At 34.8% G+C, this 18007-nt stretch overlaps 3 protein-coding genes across 9 annotated transcripts in view; 1 reads left to right on the forward strand and 2 right to left on the reverse strand.

Annotated features, from left to right (window-relative positions):
- LOC123875329 (metastasis-associated protein MTA3) overlaps positions 1–2507 on the reverse strand; it is a 93830-nt gene extending 91323 nt beyond the window's left edge. The window contains exon 1 of one of the 3 annotated variants that reach the window (XM_045921092.1): positions 1969–2507. In XM_045921092.1, the coding sequence (XP_045777048.1) occupies positions 1969–1996 (28 nt within the window). In that variant the 5' untranslated portion in view covers positions 1997–2507. The remainder of the gene's footprint in view (positions 1–1968) is intronic. The other 2 variants (XM_045921090.1, XM_045921091.1) reach the window with 2 other exon arrangements.
- A 287-nt stretch (positions 2508–2794) lies between these two features.
- Positions 2795–17625, forward strand: LOC123875331 (protein transport protein Sec23A). Of its 2 annotated transcripts, XM_045921098.1 has the most exons (14): positions 2795–2962; positions 3043–3330; positions 3882–4137; positions 4734–5307; positions 5677–5819; positions 6385–6524; positions 7483–7601; positions 8037–8190; positions 8630–8781; positions 9651–9825; positions 10387–10542; positions 15009–15074; positions 15349–15369; positions 17245–17625. In XM_045921098.1, the coding sequence occupies exons 2-14, from the start codon at positions 3052–3054 to the stop codon at positions 17332–17334; spliced, it is 2325 nt and encodes a 774-aa protein (XP_045777054.1). In that variant the 5' UTR covers positions 2795–2962; positions 3043–3051; the 3' UTR covers positions 17335–17625. The 2 variants fall into 2 exon arrangements, with proteins under 2 accessions (XP_045777054.1, XP_045777055.1); XM_045921099.1 differs by lacking the exon at positions 15349–15369.
- LOC123875330 lies at positions 11169–14632 on the reverse strand. Of its 4 annotated transcripts, none has more exons than XM_045921096.1 (5): positions 14481–14632; positions 13642–13750; positions 13455–13537; positions 12431–13381; positions 11169–12351 (listed from the first exon to the last, which is right to left on the reverse strand). In XM_045921096.1, the coding sequence occupies exons 2-5, from the start codon at positions 13743–13745 to the stop codon at positions 11243–11245; spliced, it is 2247 nt and encodes a 748-aa protein (XP_045777052.1). In that variant the 5' UTR covers positions 13746–13750; positions 14481–14632; the 3' UTR covers positions 11169–11242. The 4 variants fall into 4 exon arrangements, with proteins under 4 accessions (XP_045777052.1, XP_045777051.1, XP_045777050.1 ...); XM_045921095.1 differs by lacking the exon at positions 14481–14632 and adding an exon at positions 13985–14205; XM_045921094.1 differs by lacking the exon at positions 14481–14632 and adding an exon at positions 13934–14205.
- Positions 17626–18007: the final 382 nt, after the last annotated feature.

Below are 18007 nucleotides of genomic sequence, written 5' to 3' on the forward strand. Positions count from 1 at the left end.
TTTACTTTTTCAACAAATAATTACTGGCTTTTTTTAGTTTAAAACTTGAGAGGTATAAAAATTTGTGAACGTAGTGCTAAAAAATTACACAATTACATGTAAAGAAAGTACTTATAGATATAAGTAAGTAAATGTATATATGTATTTTTTAAATATATTTAAGACAAGTAGTGTTAGGAATCTAGTATGATTCATATTTTTTATTGTAACTTTGTATAGTTAAATAACTTTTACTTCAGTCTTATGAATTTAATATTTTTGACTCTTTTCAAAAAGTAGTAGGAAAGTACATAAAAATGAACATTATGGTGTTATATGTACAAATTAAGATGGAATATATTGCACTAAAGTAATTTTTATGTTATCAAATCAGAAATGAATGGTTTTGTAATAGAAATATTTACAGCACTGTCTATTTAAATTTTTACATTGTAAGTACATTTTAAAGGCAAATTGTAACAATACTTGAACAAAGTAAAAGTTGTCTGAGTATTATCTAAGAGGTGAATGAACTCATTTGCATAGCCAATTAAGTGTGTGAAATGGAAGTGTTTGATGTTTAAAAGTTATAATTTTGGTTGACATTTACTGCTTATAAGTAATCTATAAGAGTGAAGAATGATATGTAAGGCTATGGTAAGGAATTATAGAGAAAATATTTTTATGACAAAAACAATTGACATAACCGGTATGTTAGCTTAGTGATATACCTAAATTGGCAAGCATTTTATTGAAACTAATTAAATGATAACAATGAAAAATTCAAGTTTTGTACTTATCTCAAATTGTTGGTAATAATAAATGTTTACTCCCAAAACTGAAAGTCAAAATACCTAACAGGCAACAAAATGATGTATTGTCAGGGTGATTATAATATTAACTGTTTGAGTTTTAATGAAAAAGCCTCAAGGTGATGGATGTAGGTCAAGTAATTCTTTGCCAGACACAAGTATATTATTTATGCAGGTATTCAAAGGTCACAACAAATTAAAAGATAACCGCTCAAGTACAATTTAATATTAATCAATATGTAGGTACCTATTGTTGTACTTTATGTAATGTCATTTCATCTGAGGATATTTAACTGTGTGAATGTTTTTTATGAAACTTGTATTTAGAATTTTGCAACAGACAAAAATTGCAAAAGTTCAGTATAGCTAATGTTTAATACTTTCTGTATTATGTTAATAAGTACTTAATCTTAATTAGATTTAAGAGGGACAATATTTTTCGATCTAATATAAGTGAGTGCCACTAGTTGTCAATGACGCGATATTTAGTGATAGGAAGTATTGTAAAGGAAGAGCTAATTAGCATTCGGCGCGGCGACCGCGGAGCGCGCCACACGGCCGCCAGCCCCGCGACAACGCCGCCACTATCAACCACTAGACCGAAGCGCCAATCGCCGAACCGAAGACCCGTCCTAACAAACCGTACGACCATTACATTCTCACATTACCATAAATGTCTTTGATTACCTCAACACACCTTTACTCCGGTTTTAGATCCCACAGTTCGACCCATCATAATAATATTTCTCAGAAATATGCAACAAAATGTTTTGACAACATCAATTATAACCTAAAAACTCGTGACAAAATACTACAATTCGTCACAAACGAACGAGAAATTCCCCAAATAAATAACTGCAAACGATTCCAATCTCATGCCTACCCATTCGCACGCAGATACACAAGCCGATACAATGATACCTAGATGCAAATGCTAATGTCCTATTTGAAGAATTTTGGTAAAATATTAAGTCATTGATTAATTCTATTAAAGCGGCCTGAATAATACGAAATATCTGTAAATCTAGACAATTTTTCTTGAAATCGCGATATTACATTACTGAACTAATTAATGTGAGCAATTAATGAAGGTACGACAATCAAAGCAAAGCACCGCTAGTCGGCTGGCGGTGAACCGGCGAAGCTACAACAAAAATAACCAATTATTGTTACTTACCGCCGACTCTGTACATATTCGCAGCCATTTTTATACACAATCACTATTCATTAACACTTAATTAATCTACATCTGACACAATTAATAACTATAACACTATGTAATTGAGCTTTTAACAATGTTTTTCATCACGTTAACTCCGGACGCCTTTCGCTGATCGCCATTTTCTTTCACACTACCTACTAATTTGGCCAGTGCGCAGTCGCACTTTTTGGCGTAAACTTCTTGGTCTTGAAACAAAGCAATGACATATCCTTAATTTTATATCCACTTATTTTACTCGTAACTAATTCAACTCTAATTATTACTTTAACTTATTTTACAAATCATGTCGCACGATTGAAATTTATTTTACTATATCAAATTAAAAAAAAAAAAATCTTTCATTCAAGCACGTTTCGTTTTCACATTAAAACTTCGTAATTGAAACGTTCCATTTGTAGCCGAAATGGAAAATAAATGCCACTCAAAGCACCATTTTTAATACGTGTAAGGTAAACTTAGTAAAAATGTTGTATTCGGTAATTACTTCTTTTATTTTTAATAAATTAATTATTTATTTTAGATCTTTTCGTCATTAGTTTTGCTTATGATGGAACGTAATAATTTTGAATCATAGACAAGGACGCTCAATCACTCTATGGTATTTTAACCATAGACAATAATGTGATTTAATGTAAAATAATAATTTACAAATTAACTATCATAGCAATTGCATAATTTTCTTTTTCAATAATTTTATATTATTCCATTAAAATAAATGCTTGTAAGTTTGATGACTGCGTTGACAAAAATGACGTGGCCAAATTGACAGTATGGTTGTCTATGGTCTCGACAAGTTGACATTTGCCAACTTTGCCAAACCAGCTAGGCATAGGGAAATGTGGGGAAAATTAATTTAAAACCGATTTGTCACACAATTCTGAATGAATTTGCATTGAAATAGTAATATTTTGCTAGACTATCTAGCTAAAAGTAGGCACATGTATCTTTGGTTTGTATAGTTCTATTATTCACAAGTGTTTTTATATGTTAAAGTGTATGGTTCATGTACTATTCGTGTTTCGTTCATAGATCGGTGATATGGCGACTTACGAGGAGTTTATCCAGCAGAATGAGGACAGGGACGGTATACGCTTTACGTGGAATGTATGGCCTTCAAGTAGAATTGAAGCTACACGACTCGTGGTTCCCTTAGTGTCTTTGTACCAACCTCTGAAGGAACGACCAGATTTGCCACCGATCCAGTATGAACCTGTGCTGTGTACACGCAATACATGTAGAGCAGTGCTAAATCCAATGTGCCAAGTGGATTACAGAGCAAAATTATGGGTCTGCAACTTTTGCTTCCAGAGAAATCCTGTAAGTAAACTTAAGCAATGTTTCTATGCACATAAAGTATATTTTCTTGTTAAATAGCTTATAATAACACACAACAATATTGAATATAAAACACATGCTAACATTTATGATGTACTATCTTGTGTGCTGCTCTCAAATTATAATTCAAAGTCAAACTATGTTCAATAATAAATTTTATAAATTATACTTGATTTTTTTAAAGTTTTTATTCTTGTTAATAAAAGCTTTAAATATAGCTTCTTCCATAGTATAGTAGAAGCTTTCAAATGTATTAAGCTTTTAATGTTCAAACCTAACATGAGTCGAGTTGAGATAGTATAGATAGTAGAAATTATGTCAATTACTAGATATTTATATTTATAAAAATCCTGTGGGAACTCTTTGATTTTCTGGGATATCCTAGTGTTTGCATTAATTCAAGTTTGTAAGCTATCTCTATTCCAAATTTCAGCCAATTTGGTTTAGCTATTGTGGAGTGAAGGAGTAACAAACATCTCAACTTCACATATTTTATAATATTAAGCAAGATTCAATTCATATTATTGTTACAGTTCCCCCCACAATATGCTGCAATATCAGAACAGCATCAACCAGCCGAGCTGATTCCCAACTTCTCCACAATTGAGTACACTATAACAAGGGCCCAGAGTATGCCCCCCATCTTCCTATTAGTTGTGGACACATGTTTGGATGAAGAGGAACTTGGTGCTTTAAAGGATTCCTTACAAACTTCCCTTAGTTTGATGCCACAGAACGCCCTAGTTGGGCTTATTACATTTGGTCGCATGGTACAAATTCATGAATTAGGTAAGATCAGAAATTGAGATTTTTTTTATTGTGATTATCGAATAGTTTAAGAAATTGTTCATTTTGCTTTCTTGATAATAAAAGTCAAATCATTTATTCAAAGTAGGTACTACTGTACTCTTTTTGATAGTCAGTTGTTGGATTTGTAAGATAATAATTATAGCGGTGGTAATTATTATTAATATAAAGTAGAAACATAAGACATGATATAGATGCAGAAGTTGAGATAGAATGATTATGTTGTGAAACTTTGATAAAGTGTAAGATAAAAAGAATATTGTAATAACATCTAAATTAATTTCTAATGTACATTGCATAATGTCAGAAGATTATTTTATAATGAATGGAGAAACTGTACAAAATAAATATCTATTCTTTTATAATAAAACGAATGAATGAAATTTCTCACAGGTCTCAATTCTTCACATTCATGTTTCCACATAAAGGAATACAATTATAATAAGAACTATTACTAAGCATTTTAAAAATGTTAATTTAAGTAGGTGACTTAAAAAACAACTTTTCATGTGATGTAGTTGGTAAAAAGGGATTCTACTGTGTATACTTAATTTTCAATAATATTTTTATTGTTATAGGTACAGAGGGGATATACAAATGTTACGTATTCAAGGGAACAAAAGATTTATCAGCTAAACAGATACAAGAGCAACTAGCCATTGGACGTGTGAATGCACCAAATCCTCAGCAACAAAGACAAGGGGCTCCTACACCTCAGCCACCTGCACATCGGTTCCTTCAACCAGTCAAACAATGTGACATGGCTCTCACTGACTTGCTAAGTGAACTAGGCCGTGACCCCTGGCCTTTAGGTGTCGGCAAACGTCCGGTACGAAGCAGTGGAGTTGCATTGTCCTTAGCCGTTGGTTTACTAGAGGTTACCTATCCTAATACTGGAGCTAGAGTTATGATGTTCCTTGGAGGCCCTTGCTCTCAAGGTCCAGGTCAAGTAGTCAATGATGAACTGAAGCAGCCAATCAGATCGCATCATGATATTGCTAAAGACAATGCCAAGTATATGAAGAAGGCTATTAAGCATTATGAAGCGTTATCGTTAAGAGCTGCGACTAATGGGCATGCTATTGATATTTACTCTTGTGCGTTGGATCAGACTGGGCTGATGGAAATGAAACAGTGTTGCAATTCAACAGGGTTAGTTTTAAACTTATAACATATTGAATTGAATTTACATAACCAAATGTCCACCTTTTTTGACATTTGCTAGTACAGTAAAAATTAAAATAAAATAGAACTTGACCCAAAATATTTTTCTATGCACTAATTATTAAAAAAAAAAATGTAATAATGATTTTAAACTTATTTTATGTAACCAGATGATACCCAGATAAACATGAGGATTGTTTAACTGTTAATATTTTCAAGTCGGTCACATAATTTAAGTAATTAACTGTGATTTCTGTTGTCTCATACAAATGTATTGCCTTCTTGCTTGCACAAAATCTACTACTTATGTTTGATGCATAGCCAAATCAATATGTAATAGAATAATGAATCTTTCAGAGGTCACATGGTAATGGGTGATTCCTTCAATTCGTCACTTTTCAAACAAACGTTCCAGAGAGTTTTTGCAAAGGACCAGAAAGGAGATTATAAAATGGCATTCAATGGTACTCTGGAAGTTAAATGTAGCCGTGAACTTAAAAGTAAGTTAATAAGATACTCTTTACTTGCTAGCATTTTTATGTGCCCCCATAAATTCACATCAACAACTATGAAATACTGCACCTTGTTGTTTGTTATGCTCATTCATAAATAATACATAAGATGTTCATACAGTTGTGCAGTGATAAGACCACCATATTGAACTTGTATCTTACTCACTATAATAATATATTATTAATTTACTAGATGATGTCTGGGACTTAATCTGTGTGTATTTAGATTTCTGAAAATCTTGTAGATTTTTTTTTATTTCCTGGGGCAAAATGTAGCCTTTGACGTTCTCCAGGTCTTTGACTATATCTATGCAATAAATCACCTTCCATTGCTCCATTGTAGCGTAATTGAAGGACAAACCAATACACAAACACTTTCACATTTATTGTACTAGAGACTTGTCTATGTTTTTCTATGGTGTACTTGTGAAATCAATTTTTTTTCATTCTATTTAAAAAAAATCCAATTAGGTAATTATATCAAGAATTATTTCTGCATGTTCTTTTACTGATACATAATATACAACCTTGCTTTTTATTCTTACATTTACAGTTAGCGGTGCAATTGGTTCATGCGTATCACTCAATGTGAAAGGCCCCTGTGTGTCAGACCAGGAGGTTGGCATGGGCAACACATGCCAATGGAAAATGTGTACTTTTACACCTAGCACCACAATGGCTATATTCTTTGAGGTACAATAGTTTAGTTTTTATCAGATATTTTAATTATTACTTTTAAAATATTGAAATGCTTTCAGAAGTTAATTTATATAGCACATTTCAAACAAACATAGTTTGGTTCTTAATTGAAAACAAGTGGCTCACACTGGATTTGTACGGGAGAGGAACTTAATCCACCATACATTGTTTTCGTGTAACTTTAACTATCTATGCAGAGCATGCCTTGGGAGCTATCAGATGGGATGATTTTTCTGACTTAATCCACAATTATGATCATATCTGTGGCTTATTTTCGCAAAATGCCTGAAATCAAGATTACAGGCTAAGCCTGTAATCTTATATAATCCCTCTTTCTATTGATGAAAATCGGTATAGTAATACATCTGAGCTTAGCCCTGCGCTGTTGAAGGGTTGATCATGATGATGATGATAATCCAAACAAACGCAATAAGTTTTTTTTATAAATTCATATCTGTTTCTATGGTTTTCCAGATTACTGAGAAATGAGTAGTTTAAAGTTACACAGATCAAAGACATATTTAGGAAACTGCACATGCCGTTACACTCCGACAAGGCTCTTTTGGCACTTGAGTGAGGGCGCTGTTATAGCTTTATGCCGACACAGCGAAGTGTCAACAAGTGCACTTCTCAAGATAGCGGCTTTAGTTCCGATTTTGGCCACGCGCCAAAAGAACCTTGTCGGACTATACAGGCTTATGACATATGCAGTTACACTTATGGTACACTAGATGATGCCCGCGACTTCGTCCGCGTAGATTTAGGTTTTTAAAAATCCCGTAGGAACTCTTTGATTTTCCGGGATAAAAAGTAGTCTATGTGTTAATCTAAGGTATAATCTATCTCCATTCCTTTCAGCCAAATCCGTCCAGTAGTTTTTGCGTGAAGGAGTAACAAACATACACACACACACATACTTTCGCCTTTATAATATTAGTGTGATTTGTTGTAGGTAGTGAACCAGCACGCAGCGCCGGTGCCGCAGGGCGGGCGCGGCTGTGTGCAGCTCATCACGCAGTACCAACACTCCAGCGGGCAGCGGCGCGTGCGCGTTACTACCGTGGCCAGGAAGTAAGTCTCACATAAGGCCATACACTCCAGCCGGTACATTTGCTGTAGATAGTCAACAAGCATGCGGCGCCGGAGCTTCAAAAATTATATTTTGCAGTTAACAGCTTTTTACAGGACGGCTAAATAGAGCCTTACCACTAAGCTCTCAGCTTGGTTTGGCCATTCTACTAATTTGGTTGTAGTCCACACCTTAGTAAATTTTCTCTGTGTAAGAGCTGTAACAGAAGTTATCAAAGAGGATCGCTTCACTGCTCAATTTAATCTAGTTTACAGCTTGACTGTGCTCAAGACTAAAATGGGCTTGCACAGTGTAAGAGTCGTGCACATGACAAGAATGCAATGTAAGGCTTGGCTTACGGCTAGGCTTTTATCGATTCGATTATGCTTGGTTCCATTGTGCTCAAAATTAAGGTGCAATTTTTTCCATCGTCGCAGTTGGGGAGATGCAGCAGTGAACCTGCAGCACATCTCAGCGGGCTTCGACCAAGAGGCCGCGGCCGTGGTGATGGCGCGCCTCGTGGTGTACCGCGCCGAGCAGGAGGACGGCCCTGACGTGCTGCGCTGGCTCGACCGGATGCTCATCAGACTGGTAACTTGACGTCGCGTCGTTGCATTTGGTGACGCAGCTGTGAACTGCAGCATAGCCCGGCGAGCTTCGGCTGGTGGCTTAACGAATTTCATATCTCCAAAGAAGTTCATGTAATATGGATTCAAACTGCTTTGATATAAAGTTTGAGCTCATTCGTCCTAGCGCACCACTTTGGTTTTTATTGGCGATCAAGAGCCGTAACATAACTTTTATCGCCTGCAAACTAGACTAGAAGTGTATGAAAAATTGGTGTATAGTGTGTATATTTTGAGATCTCACTCTCCATTTTAGCTCTGTATGTCAACTATCATGTCAAAAGTACGGCTCACCTTTATATTAAGTTGACAGTTGACACATAGAGCTAAAATCGCGAGTGGGATCTCATAATGTACGCATTATACTTATTATCAATACTTCAACCATATTCCTTTATTTCCAGTGTCAAAAGTTCGGCGAGTATGCGAAAGACGATCCGAACAGCTTCCGCCTGTCAGAGAACTTCAGTCTGTACCCGCAGTTCATGTACCATCTGCGTCGCTCGCAGTTCCTGCAAGTGTTCAACAACTCGCCGGACGAAACTACATTCTACAGGTAATTTAACTTACTTTGGTTTTATTTCCTGCAACTTGAACATTTACATTTAAAAAAATATTATTATGATTGCTCCAAATCCTTGCTTAGTGCAATCATCTAACAAATTTTTAGATACACTGATTTATCTGATTAGATAATGCATACTAGAAACTATTAGGAAAGTGAAAACGTGTCTGTCTGTCTTTTACTGTACTGATCCTGAGATCAGTTGCCATCCCACAAAATCAAAAATCCGCAATGGTCAAGCCAAAAAATCAAAAATTGACATCCCGAAAAATCGCTCGCTCTCACACACTATACACAGCTCTGTATGTCACTGTCACTGTTTAAAGGTCGCTGCATACGTAACGTATTTTTTCACGTCCCGTCCGGGACAGGAGGATTTCTTGAACTACTATTGGACAACTGGTACGTCACGCCTCGTCCGTTTTCTAGCTATCCAATAGTAGTTCGAGAAATCCTCCTGTCCCGTCCGGGACGTAAAAAAACACTTTACATATGCAGCTACCTTAAATGGAATCCAATGAAGCGCTGTTCCTTATGAAACATTTCTTTATTGGTACAAAATATATCAATACCTTATAGTAATATACCTATTTTCTGTTCTTTTCCTATGTACCTTCTTATACCCAGCTATTGTGTGTTTTAATTTTGTGATAACTTTTCGTTGGAGACTGTTGTGGTGTGTGTGCTTTGTATTTGTGTTACCTTTTGTTTATTGTTAATACTGTGTGTCTCCATAAAAATTAAAAAATGAAATAAATAAATACCTTTTTAAGTATTAAATATGGATATCCCTGCATTTAAATGACTGACAAAGGTAGTCAGTTTGCGACCAAGTAGTTTTAGCCTCCATATGGTTCCAGGCACATGCTGATGCGAGAAGATCTAACGCAGTCGCTAATCATGATCCAACCGATCCTGTATTCGTACAGTTTCGGTGGACCGCCAGAACCTGTTCTATTGGACACATCGTCGATACAACCCGACCGTATACTCCTCATGGACACATTCTTCCAAATCCTGATCTACCACGGCGAAGTAAGTAGATAAGACAATAGCGTTGTTGCAAATAGGTATACTTACCACCTTTAAATTCTTATTTTCAGAGAATACCGGGTATCTATTCCTTATCAGTTATAAATATATTTAGAAATATTTATTCCTAAATTGAGCTAAATGGGTCTGTACTATATGTGCCGTACTTCCTCACATCTAACTCGTAAGCTTTACTCTGAGTTACGTAACCTTATCATAGTTTTTTGAATCTGTGACTAAGTTTTAAAAGCATTTAGGGTAATTTAAGCATAAGTTGGTCTCGAAGCGTTAATGCGCACACTCAAACTTTTCTGAAGAATGGTGGTTATTGTGTCAAAACAAATTTTTAAGGACATTTTAAAAATAGATAGATAGTCTTTATTGCACACAAAAACACATGTATAGGAACACAACACAGAAAGAAGAAAACAGAAAAAACAATTGTGTGCAAAGGCGGCCTTATTGCTTATAGCAATCTCTACCAGGCAATCTCTACCAGCAATAAAAATGTATTTTTTTTTAATAAAAGTATCAATATTTGTGTTTTGAATTTGTCTTCCTTAGACGATAGCACAATGGCGCGCGCTTCGCTATCAAGACATGCCCGAGTACGAGAGCTTCGCGCAACTGCTGCGAGCGCCCGTCGACGACGCGCAGGAGATCCTGCAGAGTCGCTTCCCCGTGCCGCGGTACATTGACACCGAGCATGGAGGATCACAGGTGCGCATCCTCACCCCGTGTCCTCGACCTCAGTTTTATAAGGATTAGACTGAGGTCCTCTTCTACGGAATCCTTTAAATCTAATTTATTTTTATTTTTCACTAGCCGATGCCCGCGACTTCGCCCGCGTGGATTTAGGTTTTTCGTAATCCCGTGGGAACTCTTTGATTTTCCGGGATAAAAAGTAGCCTATGTGCTAATCCAGGATATTATCTATCTTCACTCCAAATTTCAGCCAAATCCGTTCTGTAGTTTTTGCGTGAAGGAGTAACAAACATACACGTCACACACACACATACAAACTTCGCCTTTATAATATTAGTGTGATGTACCAAAATTGTAGTAACAAAGATATAATAAATTAAGTTACATTGAAAATGCTTATTTCTAAATAGAGATTTCTTCCAGCTTCCCGCTCAAGGTTGTGAGTAAGGCGCATTAATACATGGAATAGGTCTTACGGTACTAGAAAAAACTAGGAAGTAGTACTCACTAGTGCTAGGAACTAGGTACTAGGAATTTTTATATCGGATTTAAAAAAGGGGCAAACAAAACTAAAATTTATGAAATGCATGTTTTACTTTAAAACAAATGTCATATGTTACAGTTCCAAGTATAATAAAATATAACACACTGGAGTAAACCGTCAATCTTTATGACTTTTTCATTCAAGTTACATTCAAATATGGAATTGAAAAATCTAAGCGGTCTCCACGCTTTGAATATTCCTCTTGTCCCCGAGAATCTTCTCGAGCATTACAGTCACTTTCTGTTGGGACTGGAGAAATTTCTTAAAATGTGTATCATCGTATGATTTTTTCTTCATATTGTTAAGGGACATTTGTTGTCGAGACGCGATTTTTCTGTTGCAACAATCAATCATTGCTTGTGAATATCTAAATTTCTCAGTACAACAATCATTTTCATCTGTGTACATATCTTGTTCAGGATAGTCTAAATATCTCTCTACTTTTTCCAATTTCTCATGGAATCGTGGTATATCTTGATGTTTGATTTCGTCACTTTCTGGACTTGGTGTATAGTTTCGTATGTTGATTTTCTCATAATAATCTGCATGATATTTAGAATGATCGTTGTTGTTAAGTGTGAACCTAATGATATTGTCTTTACTATTAGGATGAAATTGGTGTGCAGGAGATTTGTATGATTCTTTAGATGAACGAGGATTTGCTTGCTTTGATTGGTATGCCTTAAAAAATCGCTCTTCTGAATGTGGAGTGCCTATATATTCATTTTGTTGATTTCTTGTTTTGATTGGACCACCATTAATATTAGGAAGTATTCTGTATGGTACCGTTGTAGTTATAATAATATTCTCTCTTATTAGATTCTGTGAGTTATCTAAAGGTATTCCTAAAGGTGGAATTTCTATATTATTAGTCTGAACAGTTAAAGGAAGCAAATCTTTATTTAGTCTGTTGGGTTCTTGCTTTTTAAATGTTATGTCTGATCTGTATTTATGTATTTGTGACGCAAAGTTGGAAGTCTTTTCTGAATTTACTAATGGGTATTGTTTTATTCCGTAAATTTGGTTGGCATTAAAAGAAAGTTGTACAATTTCATTAGGTATTCTAGCAGGCATTGCGATTTGAAGGAATTCTTTAAATTCTTTAATATTACCATTTTGTTTTGTTTCTTTGTTATTTGTTCCTTCTTTATTTTCATTTGGAATAACAAAATTATTCCGTTTTAAAGTTTTAATCTCTTCGAACAATTCCAAAAATTTTTTCATTACTGAATCTTGTGATTTTATGTTTTCTTTGTTAAGTATTGTTTTGAAAGTGGAGTCTGTAAAGAAAAAATGGAAAAGTATTTAAAATTTCTGGCATTATTTCAACATTTAAATTATGCTTGTTTATTTCTTTACCTGTTTTTGTTGTTCTTGTAGTTGTTGATATAATAGTCGTAGTAGAAATTAACGTTGTTGTTTCTAGTAATTCTTTACGCAAATCCCTTAAGATAAGTTCTTTAACACTGTCAGCTATCTCTTTAATCATATCGCGAGAAAAGTTATATTTTGGCTCTATATTTGTGCTCATAGTGTCAACTCTTTCAAACTTATTGAAAAACGGATTTCTAGACAATTTTAAACTTTCTTTAGCCTTTCCATTGAACTTGCTCATGACTTCAGCATCCGAAATGAATGGATTACAACTACTATAAGTATTATTTAAGGTTAACGCATCGTTGAGATTTTTATGATTTGAAATGTTTAATTCCTTTCTTTTTGTATCCGAATCATTTTCGACTATTTCTTTTCCTACTGATGTCTTCCGATCATTTTTCTGGATTGCTAGATGTGTCTGTAGAGAGCCAGGATTAACAGTGTGATTTTCTTCCATATTATCTTGCTTTCGCAATGAAAATAATTGTTCATACAGATCCTCGATATTAATTAAGTTTTTTTGAGTAGTTGTAGGTTTAGTGCTTATACTACTTCTCTTTGACAAATTTGCTATCAATCTGTTCAGAGTTTCGGCTGAGTTTAAATCATTTGTGATATTTCTTTTACTTTCTTGTTCTTTTATGGAAACTGGTTGTGGTATTGGCACGTATATCGCTGTTTTGTTCACTCTCATGTCTTGCAAATATTTTGAAACACTTTCTAACTTAGCCTGACCATCCGGATATTCTGTTACCTGACCAACGTTTCTTTTATTTTCATCTGCATTTTCCTTCAAAGACTCCTTATTATTCTCATGAAATTCATGGTTGATGTTATAATCAGTACTCATGTTATAAGAGCTATTTTCTAAATCACGAGGTCTTTTTAATATTGCCAAGTCGGTACTTGTTTTGTATTCACCTAAAGCAGCATCTGTAAAAGGATTTCACTTCTGAGTAATTGGTACTAATATTTCAACCCATTGTTTATTTTGTTTAAGACTTACTTTTGGGTTTACTTATAAATGGTTGAGCCACTTTTTCAATGCTGTTATTATTCCGTGATTCTATGCATGACTGAAGTAATTCCCTAAAATAAAATATGTTTCTCATTTTTTATTTTTTTTCGTAACCTTTATTACGAAGAATGCTTCCATTTAAGCTTTATTCATTAGAAATGTGTTATGTACTCACTCATTGTTCATATCGTCGATGCTTACGTTGTGGCGTTTTAGTTTTGTCAACATGCTAACGTCCAAATCTTCCTTTTGCATTCCACTCAACAATAAAACGCACATTAGATCTGAAAGATTAACATTAAAAGTGGTTAGATACTTTTATTTCCCGAAAAACGCTACGGTTTACAGTTGCAACTGCAGAAGTCGACTTTAATATTATATAATGAATATAATAGGGACTTGAAATTTTCATGTTTTATAAGTGGTTTTTGCAGTGTTTATTTAGTATTTAAGTATGTTATTGGAACCTTTTATCTGGTCTAAGCGCTGTGAGGCCTGACCGCGTGCGTATAACGTACATGTAACGACGACCGCAGCGATCAGAGCTCGGCACAACATTCTGACGTCTTATCGGTACGCCACTGCAATGTTTCTTTGTTGCACTTACGTTGCGATTGTATGAGACTTGGAAATAAAAAGTGAAGAATCGATTTTTGATGAATGTTTAAATGTAAATAAAATCGCGTCACGGCGTCAATGCAACGCGATATGATACTAAATAATGATTTGAATAATTTTTAAATACATATTAAAAATTTCGGAACCGGCAGGATTCGGCAGGATTATACATGGCATAATATTGTATATCAAATCTTTGAAAAGAGCAACCGCCGAGTTTTTTGCTGGTTCTTCTCGGTAGGAAAGGCATTCCGAACCAGTGGTAGATGCTCTTGACGATGCAAAAGTACTTGTAAAAGTCTAATTGAATAAAAATATTTTGAATTTGAATTCGAACTGCGTTTCCCTGGGCACCTGGAGCGCCTAGCAGCGACCGCTAGGTTACGATTCACTTACTGCCAAGTGCCAAAAATAATATGTATTTACATTCGGTACTCAAGCGACTGTAATGCCTCCAAGTAGCTGCAGTATGTTGCAGTTACATAAATTGCTTTCAAAGGCTCATATTGTAATGCAGCTCTTTGAACGATTTGACTTCTTTGCACAACCATATTATATATATATATATATATATATATATATATAATATGGTTGTGCAATATGGTTGTATATATATATATATATATATATATATATATATATATATTTCATAGCCAAAATAGGTCTTTTTTACAGGACGATTCAGATGATGTGTCATACACAACCTTAATGCATTGCATGAAGGTTGAATATGACACATGTCGTTTGAATCATTCTCCAAAGAAGCCCCTATCTTGATTATGAATTCCAGTAAATATGTTCTTCGAGCTATGTGCCCTGCCTGTTACCATTTTAGCTTCAGTTCTCGTGGCTCTCGAATTACCAATTTCCAACTAAATACTTGTCTATAAAGAAAAGTGATATTATAATTTTTTTTCATTACAGGCAAGATTCCTGCTGTCCAAGGTGAATCCATCGCAAACACACAACAATATGTACGCATACGGCGGGGTGAGTTATTAGTTTTAAACCTAACATCCATTTCTTCAATAATATCCTAACATCCATTTCTTTGATATTGTAAAATTTGCACGATTTTTATTGAAAAAAATTAAGTAACTATAGATTAATAACATATAAATTTGAATATTTTCGTTTTATTTAATTTTGTTGTTGTTGTTGCAATGCAGTTTGCATGCATTTTAATTTTAATGTGCCATGCAAGCATGGTTTTTGAATTGACGTTTTTCTTTTTTTGTTTCATCATTGTTTTGGCGAAATCCAGGCGATGCCGATACCAACTGCGGTAGTGATTTTTTTCTTTATTCATTCAAAAATGGTTTTGGGTTTTGCAATCTATTCGTCTTTTAATGCTTTTTTTATGATTGCTAGCATTGGACTTTGTTAACTTATTCGTTTGCATACTAATAATAAATTATCTACTACTACCTACTAACTTACTAAAAATAAATTACATAAAAAATATTCCATGACAAAATATTAAATGTATGATTTCATTTGGTTATATTAATGGGAACTAAAAAAAAGCAATCCACAATGCATGTTTTTGTGGAGCTTTTTTTAAACTAGTTTTTATTCTTTTTGAGTTTTTTGTGCATGTTTATGTGTGGGAATAATTAGGTGTAAGACAATCCATATACTTCCATACTTTGTAATATTATAATTAAAGTAAAGGTGTATCTATCTGTCTGTCTGTCAGCTTTTCACGACCCATCCGTTTAACTGATTTTGACGAACCGTACAGGGATAGCTTGCATTCCGGGGATGGACATAGGATACTTTTTATCTCGGAAAATTAAAGAGTTTCTATGGGATTTAAAAAAATCTAAATCCACGGAGACGAAGTCGTGGGCATCATCTAAAAAAATAATGTGAACATGATTTTATTTACTAACAATTAAGCATGCCATATCCATTCCATATCTTTAATTAAGTATAAAGGTTTAACTATGAGGTAAAACTGTGATCTTGATATAATTAGAAATTAAGGCTAGTCTAGTTTTATTTATACTTTACTAATGACCAGCGTCCAGCATGCAATGCGACTCGTGTGCCACTTTGATGGTACTATATCACAAACCTTCCCGCAAGTACCAACAACAACTCTACAGTCTCAATTCAGTCTGCTGCACGATGCACGAGTGCATAGGCTACGAAAAGACAGACAAACATCATTTTTTGTATAAAAGCGGGTCATGTTTTATTGCATATTTTAGTGCCATAAAATATTGTTTACTAGCTGATGCCCGCGACTTCGTTCGCGTGGATGTGGGTTTTTAAAATTCCCGTGGGAACTCTTTGATTTTCCGGGATAAAAAGTAGCCTATGTGCTAATCCAGGGCATAATCTATCTCCATTCTAAATTTCAGCCCAATCCGTCCAGTAGTTTTAGCGTGAAGGAGTAACAAACATACACACACACACACGCACGCACGCACGCACGCACGCACGCACGCACGCACGCACGCACGCACGCACACACACACACACACACACATACACATACACACACACACACACACACACATACAAACTTTCTCCTTTATAATATTAGTGTGATGTGATGGTAATAAAATATAAAACATACTACGTTGTACACAAAAAAATATCTTACTAATGCGTATGTAATTTATTTAAACATTTTTATTGGGAATTGGGTAGAAAGTAAGCCACAATTATAATATGCATGTTAACCCTACTTTATTTTGTATGGATAATACATGTCGACACGCAACAACCGCATGCTTCGAAAATTGAGTTAAAATGAGACAGAGTTATGTGAGAGGTATAAGTGTATCTCATTTTAAGAGGTCTGCCCGCGAAATTTTAAATTTTATTTGGTTTTTCGCAATTTGTAAACTAATACGACAAAGTAGGCTTATGGCATTCTATTTGCGACATTAACAGTATCATCCCCACCTATTTATATAAAAATCTTTACTTGAATCTTTTTAAGATTTTTATATAATCACGTGAAAATGATACTGCCATTGTCGCAAATAGAATGCCACAAGCCTACTTTGTTGTATTAGTTTACGAATTGCGAAAAACCAAATTAAAGAATTTCGCGGGCAGACCCGTCGCATCCATCCTAACGTGGTTTTATCTAGAATATTGTAGCTACAGCATTCTTATTTCAAATCTTGTGTGATGTTCGTAGGACGGTGGCGCCCCCGTGCTGACCGATGACGTGTCGCTGCAAGTGTTCATGGAGCACTTGAAAAAGTTGGCAGTCTCCTCCACCGCGTAAACATAGACAGTTAAACTTCTCTTTCCAAATGTTTCCATTCAAATCTGTACCATATATTAGTTTATATAATTTCCTATTATTTGAAGCATATTTAACATAAATTAATAATGATAATTGATAATAATTGATATAAATGTATTTTAATTACCCGCTTTTTGTTTTGCGCGACCTCACAGTATATTTTTTTTTTTGAATATCGTATGGTTAGAAATCGATGAGAACAGCTTTAGGTATGATATTAAGAGTATGTTTTGCAGGAGGAAATTAAATGTGCTAGATCGAAAAAATAAATTTTATTTACATTTTCTACCTTGTATAGTACCTACTCTATAGAAATAAATCTTTATTTAACGGAAAATTTGTTGTTTCATTTTAGTTTAAGGGCCGGGGCACATATGGCGGAGCGCAGCGCAGAGCATTTTTCACAGTCGAAATATTATCATCATTGAAATAATATCTAAAATCAATTGAGCATCCGTGCGGATACTCGCTCATCCGCGCGCAGTCCCGCGCGTGCTCGCGTATTCTCTGGTACAAATTCGCGATAGTGATAATGTGTCACGCGATTAGAAAACTTCGCGGGCATGCTCTGTGCTGCGCTCCGCCATATGTGCGCCGGCACTAAGGACCCTAAGGGTTATGTTGCGCTTGATTGCGATTTATCAAAATAACC

Source organism: Maniola jurtina, chromosome 19 (assembly GCF_905333055.1).
Source record: "Maniola jurtina chromosome 19, ilManJurt1.1, whole genome shotgun sequence".
NCBI classification, from domain to species: Eukaryota; Metazoa; Arthropoda; class Insecta; order Lepidoptera; family Nymphalidae; genus Maniola; species Maniola jurtina.